Source organism: Aphelocoma coerulescens, chromosome 6 (genome assembly GCF_041296385.1).
Source record: "Aphelocoma coerulescens isolate FSJ_1873_10779 chromosome 6, UR_Acoe_1.0, whole genome shotgun sequence".
Classification (NCBI taxonomy): domain Eukaryota; kingdom Metazoa; phylum Chordata; class Aves; order Passeriformes; family Corvidae; genus Aphelocoma; species Aphelocoma coerulescens.
In genome coordinates, this window is record NC_091020.1 from 19,705,516 (window position 1) to 19,718,841 (window position 13,326).

Genomic DNA, 13,326 nt, shown 5'->3' on the forward strand with positions numbered 1-13,326 from the left:
TTATATATTTGATTACATACTGCCGGGATCACTGAATTTCAACAGTTTTTATTTCTACAAGACTAATTTTTCTAAGACTGAATTCTGTTGTTCTCATATATATCTTATACCCATTCTCATGCCCAGTTTTTGTCTTCCTATGGAGACCCAAAAGTGTGATTCGATCATTTCTCTGTTGAAATGAACACTTTTGTTTTAATTAAATTATTGATCCCCTTGACAGAGAACTTGGCTTTTTTTTTTTTCTCCCTCCTCAAATTACCCTTTAATGTCAACACAACCAAAGATCTTCAAGCACAAGAAACTGAGCAGACAATAGATGACTACCAAACATCAAGCAGTGAGAATCAAGGAATCCAACCTTAAAAATTTGTAGACATATTCCTCTGTCCTCCATGCCTACAAATCACCCAAATGTTTGTTCACACACTCTGAACACCTCACAATTTCAAAGACCACAGATGGCAGCTGTAGAATATGGAGATGTAGACCCATCCAGCAAGGTGCACTCGAGGAAACAGAACTTCCACCCTATGAATTATTCTTCATGCTGGCAATGAAGCTGTTGCAAGCACTCTGAGCTGTCAGCATTCACTTTTACACAGCTCTGTGTCTGGACCATTCTTCATTCAAGCAGTTCCTAAACCATGGGAAAGCAGTTGGATGTTCTCCCTTCATGGCCATTAGGCCTAAGAGATGGTGTCTTCATAATCCATGCAAGTGCCTCCCATCTTCTCATCTACAAGCTGCTCTGGAGTGTCTGTCCCCAGGTTACACGCAAAGTGTTCATTATTGCAGGCTCCAACAAGGAGCTTTGTTTTGTGGGGTGTTTCTGGCTGCAGCCTCAAGCTCACCTTGTCCAGACAAGACTTTTTGTAGCTGGAGTTGACATCCAATACAATAGTTACACTGAAAAATAGATGTCTTTTTACACAGGAAAAATACACCAGCTTGTCCATGCACCAGCTGTAGCACCCATTAGCAGTGCTGATCACAGCACCTATGTTCTGCACTTCTGGCAGCTTACAGGAAAAGGCCAAAATTGTCCAAAAAATAAAGATCCATTGGACCAAGGAGGCACAATACAGCAGTGTACAAAAAGAGTCTCCCTTTTATTGCTGCATTATTAAATCACAAAGCACTGGGCCATTCTAATAGATTGCTCACTACTGCAGGTTTTCTTCTGCCTTCACCTATGCAAGAGAAGACTCATGGATATATTATTACTATGATTGGTATTATCCCCTGCTGCATGCACCACTCTGTACAGCATGCTGTCCTGTCTAGTCCCATGGGAAGGATACATCTGGCTTCCATCAACAGCATTTCATTTATTGACTCTTTTTTTTAGTACACTGTTTATATTGGAAAGGTAGTCCAGAGACCTGTTTCTCTACTGAGCCAAACATATTTTCATTACTACTTCTTAATGCATTAAAGTGATCTGGGAATTGAATTTCTTTATGGTCTCCAGCAAGGCACTGAATCTCTTTTTGCTGTTTCTTAGATGGAAAAAGAGAAGATAATCCTACCTTTGTAGCAACACAGTGAGAACTAAGGTGTGTGAAAATCGTAGGAAGGATGGAAGGAGGAAGGGCTCAACTGAGAGATCTGTTTTCCCAGCCACTCCCATTGTAGAAAGAGAAATAACAAGAGGAAGGGTACCAGACTTTTTATAACTGCTGTAGCATATTGTTTAGTTACCCTATGGAACAAGTAACACACTCTGAAGGAGATTTTATTTTTGCATTGGCTGCCAACCATTGTATGCAGTGGTTTAGGCTTCCAGATATTTTATAGCTAGCTTTCAAAACCCACAGTCTGTAGAAGTCAAGCAATAAAATTGATGAAGCAGATGGGAAGGGCAATATTTTGGGCACTATTATAATAATTCATGGCTTAGTAAAATAAAATGAACTTCTTTCAGCCCACACATGGCCTTGGGGTACTGACAAATCTCACACAAAATTGTCCAAGTCTGCAGCAAGGAATGGGTGGATGTGAACCAAGTCTTTATCAGGTATCGGCCCCTATCCTCTGCAGGACTTCTGCTGTTGTGAAAGGTAGTTTGTCAGATGAGGTAATTTTCTGCAGGCTTGAGAGTCCTTGATGGCTAAGAATCTTTTTTTATCATGCTTTCAATGTTGTGGAACTGTAATCTTCTTGCTATATCTAAGGGAGTCTCCCCATCCTGAAAGAAACACATGAAATACATTGCAATATGATAGATAGGGGTCAAGTACAAAGATATTTCCTGACTTTGCCACCTGTGTAAGGTCCCATGTCACTTCTGCTCTAAAACAAAGGTTTCAGGACATGCTGGGTCTAATACTACTCTGGCCAAAGACAGGAACAGAGACCTCCCCTCCAGTAGGGACAGCCTTTCCTCTGTTTCCTGGGAGTAGTATCCAAGTGCACAGAGCTCAGCTAAGATTTGATTTCCAGAGCAACATAGGTAATACACTGCTCACCTCAACTCAGGAGTGCAGATATTCCCAGGTCAATATTGATTTGGGCAAGACTTGAGCTGTTCTGGTGGCCGAAACAGCTTGACTTAGCCTCTTAGAAGAAGGGTCCTCAACAGCACAAAAAGCACCTAGGAAGATTTTTATCCCTCCCCTGCAGCCTACATCTTAGGAACCACTGTGGAGTAGCTCTGAGCTAAGAAGAGGCAACATAAAGATAGCTAAGAGATGTGCCAAGCCCCTGCTAAGCCAGGGGACATGCAGGCAGCATTTACTGGTAGAAATCCAACACTGAAGGTTTCATACTTTGAAGTTGCTCTTGTCAACAAAGGCAATGGAACAAATGTTTCATACCAAACAGGAAACAAATTGGCTGCCAGGAAGCTGTGCACCCTTTTCCTTAAACTACTGTGCACCAGCTAAAACCTACAATGTACTTACTGGTTCACCACCATGAGGAGCAAATACAGTTATCAACTCCACCTGCTTACCTGATTCTTTACAGAAGTGTCTGCATGAGCTTCAAGCAGTAGAGGAATGACTGCCTGGTTTTTCATTTCACAAGCATAGTGAAGAGCTGTGCTGCCAGACTGAAGGGAAGCAGAAGCAGATGAGTTTTATTTCTATAGTAGACTTCTTTAGTAGACCTTAGTTAAGTAGGACTACCTGTATCATTTTCCCCCTAACAGCTGGATACAGAACACACATACCATTTTCTGTCACAATACACTACACAGAAAAACAAATACATTATCATGAGAACAACAGGAATGAAAAAAATCATTCCTTCCCTGGGATGCAACTGCTAGAATAGGTTTGACACATTAGCAGGAAGCCAATAATTTTGGAGGATTACATAATCTTGGTCTCAGGAACTAGGTCTTAAACTATACTGTTTGCTTGCACTTCAGTGTTTTAGAACTTGGTTGCTGATAAAATTAGGGTTTCTCCTTATGCGCCTTAGAGTGGAGGAGTTCTTTACCCCACCCAAGTAGGCTAGTGGATACATAACTCTGTGTAGGGAAGATCAGCACACTCTGAAGACCAAGAGAAGACACAGGGTCTTGCCCTGTAGCCCACAAATCTGTTCCTGTTCAAACCTTACAAATGCTGATAAACTCAGATGTTTATATCTCTAGAATCTTTACAGAATCAAATATTTAATACATAAGTACCTCAGCCCAGTTTGCCTGGATTCCCTTATGAGGGCATTGGTCAGAAAGGGAGAATTAGTTGATCAGGGGGGAATTATTTCTGTATACATTACAAAACTATTGCCTAAGTGTCAAGGGAAAACACTGAGTCTTCCTGGTACATCAGTCAGTTCAGTCCCCGATGCTCCTACTCCAACTATGTTGCTAGAAGGTTCTGTAGTCTTTTTAGTATTGTTGCCTGTATGTGAGCCACATTTGCATTTGTATAAACCCACTTACAGAGTCTGTAGCATTCACATCGACTCCAGCCCTAAGCAACATCTTGACCAGGTGTTCATTCTGTTTTGTCTTTGAGACCTGTTTGGTGCAAGAGAAAGAGTTACACAGAAAAACAGTTCATCTGCATATAGTCTTAAGTACATTTGTGCTCAATACCGTGTTTTTTCCAAAAAGAGGAGTGGTCTTTGAAAATGCCAGACTGATGCAGTAATACAATCCTGTCCTTCATCAGCTACATTCACAGCAAAATCCCTGCTCCTTCTGTTGTACACATTCAGTCTGGTTTTAAGAAAGCAGTCCATATTCTATACAGGTTCCTGGCCTGAAATACTGCCATGAAAAATGTGATTGAGGGAAAGACACAGGGTCATTCCTTCTTCCATCCAGACTCACCATGAGAAGATATCCAATAAGCATAACTGGCATGAGGATTATGATGAGCACGTAGTCAAGGAAGGTAAACCGTTTCCTCACAGCATAATGGAGGCAAGTGCGGTCCTTCTAAACACAAAATAACTCTGATTAGAACCAGATTCAGTGACCTCACTTTGTTTAATAGTGATAAGAGTAGACCATTTTAAATTCCACAAGCTTTCTTTTAGACTATCTAATAGGAATACTGCTGTGACTTTCAAGCAGAAATAGACACATGCATCTTGCTTCCTTCAAGTAGAGGCACATTTAACACATAGAGGGTCATGGAAATCAGACTACATGTGCAAGGAGGATGTGGGATCCAAAGGATTCCATGGGTACGTTGGCAAACTTGGACCTGGCTGCAGAGATTCGAAGGAGAGAGTGGGTATCTCATGTGGCTGCTGCTGCCACGCAGCAAGTTAAACCAGCAGGAGGGATTGCCACAGCCCCCCTTCTTACGGAGGTGCTGGTTACTGAAGCAAGGACATGTGAGACCTTAGGACATCTCCTTTGGGACACTGGAGAAATACAGGAAAATAGCAATAGCCAACACAGATTCCTATTGAGAACAGAGTTTAAAAAAAATGTTTGAATACCAAATATACCAAAGCAACTAAAAGGCAGGGCTGTAAAGTGTGCTACAGTGTTAAACTTGCTACAGGTTGTCACAATGGAGATGGACAAACTAAGTTACACAGGGCCCTAAAATAAGCAGAGAAGCTTTTTTGTTTCACCTGTTTCTCCACACATGCCTCAGTAGGAAACAAACTTGAGGTTTGTCTGTGCTTGCCAGTGTCCCCACTGGCATTCCAAGAATCTGAAGGAACAGTCACTGCAAAGGAAGAGTCAGTGGCCACTTACCTTATTTCTGAGGTTGACATCAGCATGTTTTCTAAGAAGATAATTAACTATCCTGTTGTTTCCTTGTTTACATGCACAAATTAAAGGGGTGTCTCCACTGAAGCTGTCCTGGACATTCAGATAGTTGCCGTTGAGCTCCAAAAGGAGATGAACTTTATTGAAATCGTTGTTGTAAGCTGCCTGACAGATGGGCTGAAGTGAGAAGATAATATGCATCAGCACGTGTTTCACTAAGACATCCATACTTCCCATTCTGGCTTACTACATGCGTGTCCTAAAATACTTGACAGAGGCTGTAGTTCTTGGTGCCTTCCAGAAGATGGTGGTAGGAGACACTCCTGCAGCTGCTACAGAGCTCTCAGCCCTCAACCCCAGAAGTCACAGCCTTTGCACAATGGAATGTATTTTCTGTTCATTTTGGATGCTACTTCTATAATCCAAGAAATAAGTCCTATTTATTTGCAGCCATTAGGAAAAAAAAACCAAAACCGGCTTCCACTCTCACAGGAGCTGGTCACTGCAATAACCAGCAAGCAGGGACAAGCCCACATCTCTGAGTTGGCATCAGGGTTTCCCTTTGGACGAGCACTGATGAACAGAAGGAAGCGCTCCTGACTCATCCGTGCTCAGAAGAGAACAACCCTGCAGGTGAAAGTTGAAAAATCAAGCCCCCACCAATGTTTCTCTTCTAGACCTTGAGGTACCTAAAAAACTCATGTCTGTGTGCCCACAGGTCAGATCCTGCTTGGCTCTTGAGAAATTCTTGCTGGTCAGCTCTTTGCTCAGTATTTCTGCACATCCTTAACCTAAACTGCAATTCCTTCCCTCTCCAGCATCAAGAATTCAGACTGACGAGAAGCTGAGAATGGTAGGAGTACTGTGAGCTTCTAACAGCCTAATACAGGCAGAAAATAACATTTAGAGGTGGGGCAGACTGGTAGAATTTGAGGTCTCCAGTCAAAAAGAGAATGTCTTTTTCTTTTCTTTGATACTGAGAATTTTACCCAACATTTTCCAAAATAGAAATTTTCTTTAAATAATATCTGCAATTTTTTTCTTCTCTATTCTCCTTTTTTTCACATCCTAAATACTCTGCATGAAAAAGATCTAGTCCTGAACTCTGAGCTCTTTCCTCACTCCTCCAGTTAGCTCCCTTTCCCCCATCCTTCCCCCTATCCCCACACCTTCCTGCCTTAAAAATATTCATCTCTTTTACACTGTTTTAGCCAGATTTTGTTCTACAACACAAGTTTATCTCCAGCATCATTGCTGCTTAGTTTTCTGGACAGCTGCATAAGAGAAGTGATTTGTTTCCAAAGAAGGTATTTACATGCTTACCAGACCTTGCACCACTTCTTGTTTTGTTTTTATTATGTCAGACAAAAATCTACAAAGGACACATGTCACATTTTAAATTTGCACATCTGTCTGCATTCTTATAGAAGCCTATGTATACCATTTTCTACTTTTCACTTCACTGGAACCAGAACTGTTTTAATGACTTTGAGGAGAAAAACCTCTTCTAAGTCCCTTTTGGGGTGACTTCCACACAGGTGCCAACTAAAAGATCAGTTTTCTCTAAAACCTTGCTCTCTGTCTTATTGGTGTCTAGTACTCTATCTTCATGTCCAGGAAAGAGAAGATCATGTGGAGTCTGTCTGCACCTCTGATTTCCCTGCTACTCCTCTTTTTAGGATTGCTTTGCTTATTTAAAGATGTGGGAGATCTGCTCTTTGGTTGAACACCTGCTCAAATCCCAGTCATTTACCACATAAATTTACTCCTTTTTAGACTGATTCTAGCTAGTTCAGCAGCTCATGGCACCAAAGGATATGCTTTTTGCTTTTCTTTCTGTACTGCCTCCAAGACTTACTTGCTAGGCAATTAAACCCAAGGCATTTCTGACTGATACTCTCATTGACCCGTGGGATCTTTTTCTAAACCTTACACTACTTCTGAACTTAGTTCTAGAGCCATGAAAAATGGTGCCACACAGACCACTCCCTAAGAGACCACATTTTTTGGGGCTGAAGTCATGTACAGAGACTAGCACACACAAATCACACATACTCTTTCACCCACCAAAACCAGCTGTTCTCAGAAAACATCCAGGGCACAGAGAATGCAAGGAAACAGTCCTCATCCATTCCAACAACTAATACCTGGGTAACTGATGTATTTAAAGTATTTTTTAATCATTATTATTCCCCTGAAGTGGGGATTCTTTGTAGAAATTATACTCTCTGCATTAACAGGTTCCACTCATGTTTAAAGGACAAAACAACAAAGCAACACAAACTTTTTTCCTGTTTGTATGGGATATTTTTGTATTGAGGAAGATTGTGAGAAAGGGAATATTGTGGAAGATTGGCTACGTGAAAAAGGGCACATAAGACCCCTGCAGCTTGCTCAGCATCGCACACATCTTGTGTAACAATTGAAGTTGCAAAAGGCTGCACTTAGCCTGCCTAACAACTGAGACACCATTGAGTTCTTATTGCTGAGCTAAGTGTTTTATTGCAGAGTTAGCAAGGTTAGTCTTTGGCAGTAAAAACAATAAATACTGTTGGTTAGAAAAGACAAAGAAGAAAGAAAATTGCTGACCACAGAAGAGGAGCTAGGAGGGGTTAAGAAGTCAGCTAAGACTACGTGAACCACTTAGAATGTGCCTTTATGAATATTCATAAGCCTATTATCGCTAGTATATAAGAAACTTTAGTATGATCAATAAACGGAATCCTGCTGGTCACTCATATTGAGCGTCCGGGCTTTCCCTCCGTCGCAACATTTTTGAGGCCCACTCTGCTGGTTTGTATTCTTGAAAATACCTTATAGTCAAAGAAAGGTGAAAAGTCCCACAGGCTAAACTTGTAATATACCTCCCAAATTGGCAAACACAACTCCACAGCTGGAAGAGCAAACATAGTAGCAGGATATTTAAGGAACAAAGCAATACAAACAAGTAGAAGTTCATGATATTGATATCAATAACAATAAGGATTAAAAAAATGTTTTATAAAAGTATAAAAATAAGAAAAATTACAGCTAGGCAGCAATCAGTCACTCATCTAAGAAAGGCAAATGCTATATTAGACAGCCTCTCTCACAGAAAGAGATGTTCTAGAAGACACTTAACTGGCATAGTGTATACAGTTCTTGTCACTTGGGTCCAAAAATGAGGTCAGACTATGGCAGGAGCATGAAACATCTCTGCACCTGAGGAATATGAAGAGCCTGAAGAAAGACTGATTTGCTTAGCTGGGCTATGGAGAGACAGCATTGTAGCAGTTCCAAAATATATTAAAGGGTCAGTGTTAGAGAAGAGCTAATTAACTTCAAAGAACAAGGTAAAAAAGGTAGTATATCTGACCAAGAAATTTAGCATGAAAATTAGAAAGAGATTTTTATTCGTAAGCAGAGTAAAATAACAAAACAGGCTTCTAGTAGCAACAAAATGGACACAAAACCTGCCTGGCCCCAGGGTGGGGCTTGGGCATGTGCCAGGATCTCTGTGGTTGTGAAGGCTCCGTCAGAAATCTCTTTTCCACGTCTCACTTTTTTGGGTTGTCACTCTGGCAGCCCTATCTAAAGGATGACTACCTATGCTTGAGACTGTTTTAAACAGTTCTCCAAACTTTTCTCATAAGACATTAATAGGATTTCTTACAAACAGACAGTCAGCACCTGTCTGGAGTATCAGCAGGGAGGCCAAGTATGGACTTAGAACGGTGGTAGGTACAAGCAGTAGATTCCATCCAAAACCCAAGAAAACATATTCCCTTTAAGTCTACAGAAAAGCCTGGAGGATAAAAGATTGGAAGATCTCACACAGTTTTCTACAGTGATAGAAGATTGCCTCAGTAGTGATACAGCTCAACAATCAGCTTCAGATTTGTGTTATGGTTATTACTGTTCCTATCTTATTGTTATCCACCCATCATACACAAGAGAGAAATAAACGTATGGGATAATATTCAGAATACCTGGGCTTCACATGCAAAGTGCAAGCCATATGCAAAGACCCAAAGTTCTTGTCTTAGGCTCATGCTCAGCTGTGGCGAGGAGCAGTACTACAAGAGCAGAAGTCTGATGGCAGTGGAGGACTGCCAGGAGAGCCCCTGCAGCTTCCCTTGTTCCCAGAGAGGCACTGGAAACTGGAGCACAGACATAATGTCTATGGCATCTCCTTTAGGGACGTGTGAGAAGAAAAGGCCAGTGCTCTCACAACAACAAATTCTGAAGAAAGCATCAGTGGGAAATGAGTTCTCAGGTTCTGGAGAGGTTTGCAGTCCAAGACACAGGTGGCTACTCTTGCCCACACCACATCATTTATAAATCCCAGTGTCCTGACCACCCCAGGGAACTCAAACAGACCCGGCCCACTCCATAATGCCGCAGGGCAGACCCGGCAGAGGCACAACAAACACTGCACCCAATACAGACATGGACTCAGGTCTGAAGGGAGGGGAAGTAGGACCCAGAATTCCAGCTTGGGTAAGGAGGAAGAGAGTGACTCTTTGGAATGTCTGGCAGCAAAGCCCTTCACCTCTGCTCTCATTCACACTTCTGCAGCACCACCCAGCATTCAGACAAGGTGCACGGGATGAACCTGACAGTGTGACATTGCACAAAACCACTGGAAGGGAGGGAAAAAAAGAGAATCACAACACCAAACATCTTCCACCCTCACCAGTGGTGCATTTTCCCATCCATAGCATCAGGGCTGACCCTGAACTAGAGCTCAGTATGCCCAGCTGAAAAAAACCTGTGGGCATGCACTGGAGACTGAAAAGAAGAGTTTGAATATTAGATATGCCAATGACTGAGTATTTAAAAGCTGTCTTTCTACAATACTACTTCTGCAAGCCTTTCAGACCAGGAGTTAATTGTCCAGTATTTTCAGGAAACCTGTAAAGTACTCACAGGACATGCAAGGGTTTTCATGGCTGAGACCATTCAGTACAAGATCACAAAATAAGGGGTGCAAGAAAAGCAATAAAACTTTCACTGTCAGGAAGGACAATAATAGAACTGATTTTTAATTTTTTTAAAATCAATTGTGGAACACGATTGATGTCAGGTCCTAGTAGTTTACTCAATCCAGATGAACTGCCACATGTTGTTGTCTGCTTATTTTCAGAGTTTCTTGCATCTCTCTCTCTGCTTAGCTTTGCTGAGCTAGTGATAATCCTTGAGCTATTTAGCAAGTTCTACCACACATGAAGTGAAGGTTAAAGTCACACTATGAAGGACAAAGCATTCAACAAATAGAGAGGAGGTGACGGTAAAGCCTGTCTTGCAACTTGGAGAGCAATTTCATTTTATAATTGCTTCCTCCTTTTGAACTGCAGGAGATTGCCTAAATTACATCAACTCTTTGCAGTGGTTTAGAAAAAATAAAAAGATGCTTTGTAATGTCAAAATTTTCTGAACCAATCCACAGCCTCTTCCTTTGCACTAAAATTATTCTGAAAGCATGCTATGAACTGAACAGGAAAGTCTAAATTATGTTTAGGATGCTGAGCAACACACTAATATGCAATACATACTGCTCAGAAAAGGCAACTTGAATTTTTTTATTTTTAGTTCTCTAGTTTTCCATCCTGTATAAATGAACCATAATTTACCCATAAAATTGCATCTCAAAATTTTTAAAGAAAGAAAATGAATGTATATGAAAATATTAACTAATAAGCATGAAAAATATAGACAGGATTTGACCATTCTTTAAACACCAGTGTAATTAAGGTAGATTACACTGGTTTCCCCTGCAATACTATCTCAGAGTAGTAGGTCTGGAGAGAGGCAAGAAATCCTTTCAGAATAGGTGGCAGTCTATTCAGCCGATCACCTTATGAATGCACAGATTCAAGCTCCTTGTGATACTGAAAGAGGAGAAGATACTTGCTTTCACTGAATAGCTTTTTAAAAATAAAAGGGTGGCTTTCAGCACAGAAATGTAACCTTTAAAAGCAACAGCTATGTAATGCTATCTCCAGAAAAAGAAACACCAGTGCAACACACTCTTTTCAGAGTCACAGAGGTCCAAAATCCTCATTTGTTCCCACACGTACAAATGGGAAATTTATAAAAGAATATGTTTAGGTAGAATATATGCTAAAGTACAGGAAAATGTTAAATGAACCATGGTCTGGGGACAAACCCATAAAGACAAGACAAAAAAAATTACCTTCCTAAAACAGTATGGGGGCAGCAGGAGGTTTCCTAAGCATTAGCTTTGTTATCTGTAGTGTAAGCCAAGGAGTTGTCTGCTTTTTGCGAAATTGTTTGTTGCTTGCACCATGTTCAGAATCGTTCTGATCTCAACACAGAACAACAAAAAATGTTGAGCACATACTTTGTGAAGCCACAATAATTACACCAGTTCTTGTATTTTCTTTGCTCCTATAAACCGTACTGCTGACAGCTTGTAATAGACAAAGGAAAACATTTCCAAAGGGGAAAAAACTTCCAGATCTGTATAAGCCTGTGTATGGGAGGCTGTGAAGGAAACAAACCAAGCCCAGTGAATATCCATACCTTCAACAGCTCCAGTACCTGCAGAAAGTGGTCACGTACCTCTGAATAGAGTATACCCATGCCTATTCTTCACTCTGGAGTCCTTCTTGTTCAACAGCCCAGCAAGTTAACCTCACTTGAAATGCGCTTGAGCTTGTTCGAATCTGGTTAATATTTAACTTTAAAATACCACTTTTTCTTAAGCTACACTTCCTTTCAGTGCTTTCTACTTAGTAGCATAAAACAATTGTCTTCAGAAGCCCAACCCAGGGAGGGAAACGTGAGAACAGCAACTTACGGGAGACTGACGGAACAAGTTACAACACACAAGCGTTCTCCTTTGTCATTTTTGCAACAACATCCTCCAGCTACCTAAAAAGGAAGTAGCAAAACAGGTCGAGTAGAGGAGGGAGAGAGAGGGGAAGAAAGTTCCACAAGTAAAGAAATGGGGGAGTGAAAAGAATAAAGAGCATGAAATCTAAAACTTAAAATAACAAAGAATAGTAGCTAGTTTGCGACTCAAGCTACAGCTGACTAAAACATGTTCAAAACCTTCTGCAAGAGCACCTCAAATGCCTATCAGAAAAAGGGAAGGAACTAGATCCCACGCCTTTAATGAGCTCCCAGTATAACTAGCCTATCACTCTCTAATTAAACAGGCCAGCCTCTTTCGTCACTTTTGCTCAGTCTTCTCTTCCTAGCCCAGCACAAACAATGAGTATGATTCATGTTTAACCTGATAATTTTAAATGCTAATTGGGAAGGGAATTATTGTTGATGGCCCTGAGGTTAAGATGCTGATAGCATTTCTGTACTACACTCAGTCTTTCTGAGTAAGGCATGTGTATTTCAAGTGTCTGCATTCACCTCAAAATAACTTTTCCCTTTCTATTTCAAATCATGTTTCATGTATTTCAAGCAAATTTTAAAACATGTTTTAAAACACATGCATGTAAGCATGCACCTTAAATCCAAGCCCTCTGCTTCTACTTCCAAATAATTTTCATATTTATTCTACAGCAAGGTGGAGGACCATATAAAATTACTTATCCTATCTCCAGCCTTCTCTGATTAAAGTAGTATAGCACCACTGGCTGTAGTGTTCGTTTGCTGGCACCAGTTCTAACCCCTTCAGTGGCTGTTTATCTGAAGAAAATTAGGCTGGCATGTAACAGAAACAGACATAACACCTACCTGTGACAAACTCACTGGGATCCTCACAATAGACTGATCTTTAAGCATGTGCTGAATATACTGTTGGACTAAGGACATACAAGACTGAGTAATACCTCACAGGTGAAGAGGTCTTCCTCACCAGTATTTCTTCACTTTCAGATCCTAAGATATTCATATCCTCCTGCATCTACTGACCAACTTGTTGTAATTTATAAACTACAACTTGTTGAAAGAAATATCAAATCACTAAGCTGCTACATAAAACAACTTAGTACTTTAATTAATCCTTTCCTAACACAAATAAATGAATGTATGGCAATATGAAAAATATTTAAAAAAACAATAAACAAACCAACAACAACAGCAAAAGCCCACCCTTTACAAAATAGAGCAATAGCTTCAGGCAACACTTTCCCAAACTAGTGTAAATTACCATTTAATTCAGCGTCATATCC

At 40.7% G+C, this 13,326-nt stretch overlaps 1 protein-coding gene across 2 annotated transcripts; it reads right to left on the reverse strand.

Annotated features, from left to right (window-relative positions):
- Positions 1-1,093: 1,093 nt before the first annotated feature.
- Positions 1,094-11,892, reverse strand: ANKRD22 (ankyrin repeat domain 22). Of its 2 annotated transcripts, none has more exons than XM_069019615.1 (6): positions 11,717-11,892; positions 5,177-5,368; positions 4,292-4,399; positions 3,899-3,976; positions 2,957-3,055; positions 1,094-2,191 (listed from the first exon to the last, which is right to left on the reverse strand). In XM_069019615.1, the coding sequence occupies exons 1-6, from the start codon at positions 11,774-11,776 to the stop codon at positions 2,114-2,116; spliced, it is 615 nt and encodes a 204-aa protein (XP_068875716.1). In that variant the 5' UTR covers positions 11,777-11,892; the 3' UTR covers positions 1,094-2,113. The 2 variants fall into 2 exon arrangements, with proteins under 2 accessions (XP_068875716.1, XP_068875717.1); XM_069019616.1 differs by having other exon boundaries at positions 11,756-11,889.
- Positions 11,893-13,326: the final 1,434 nt, after the last annotated feature.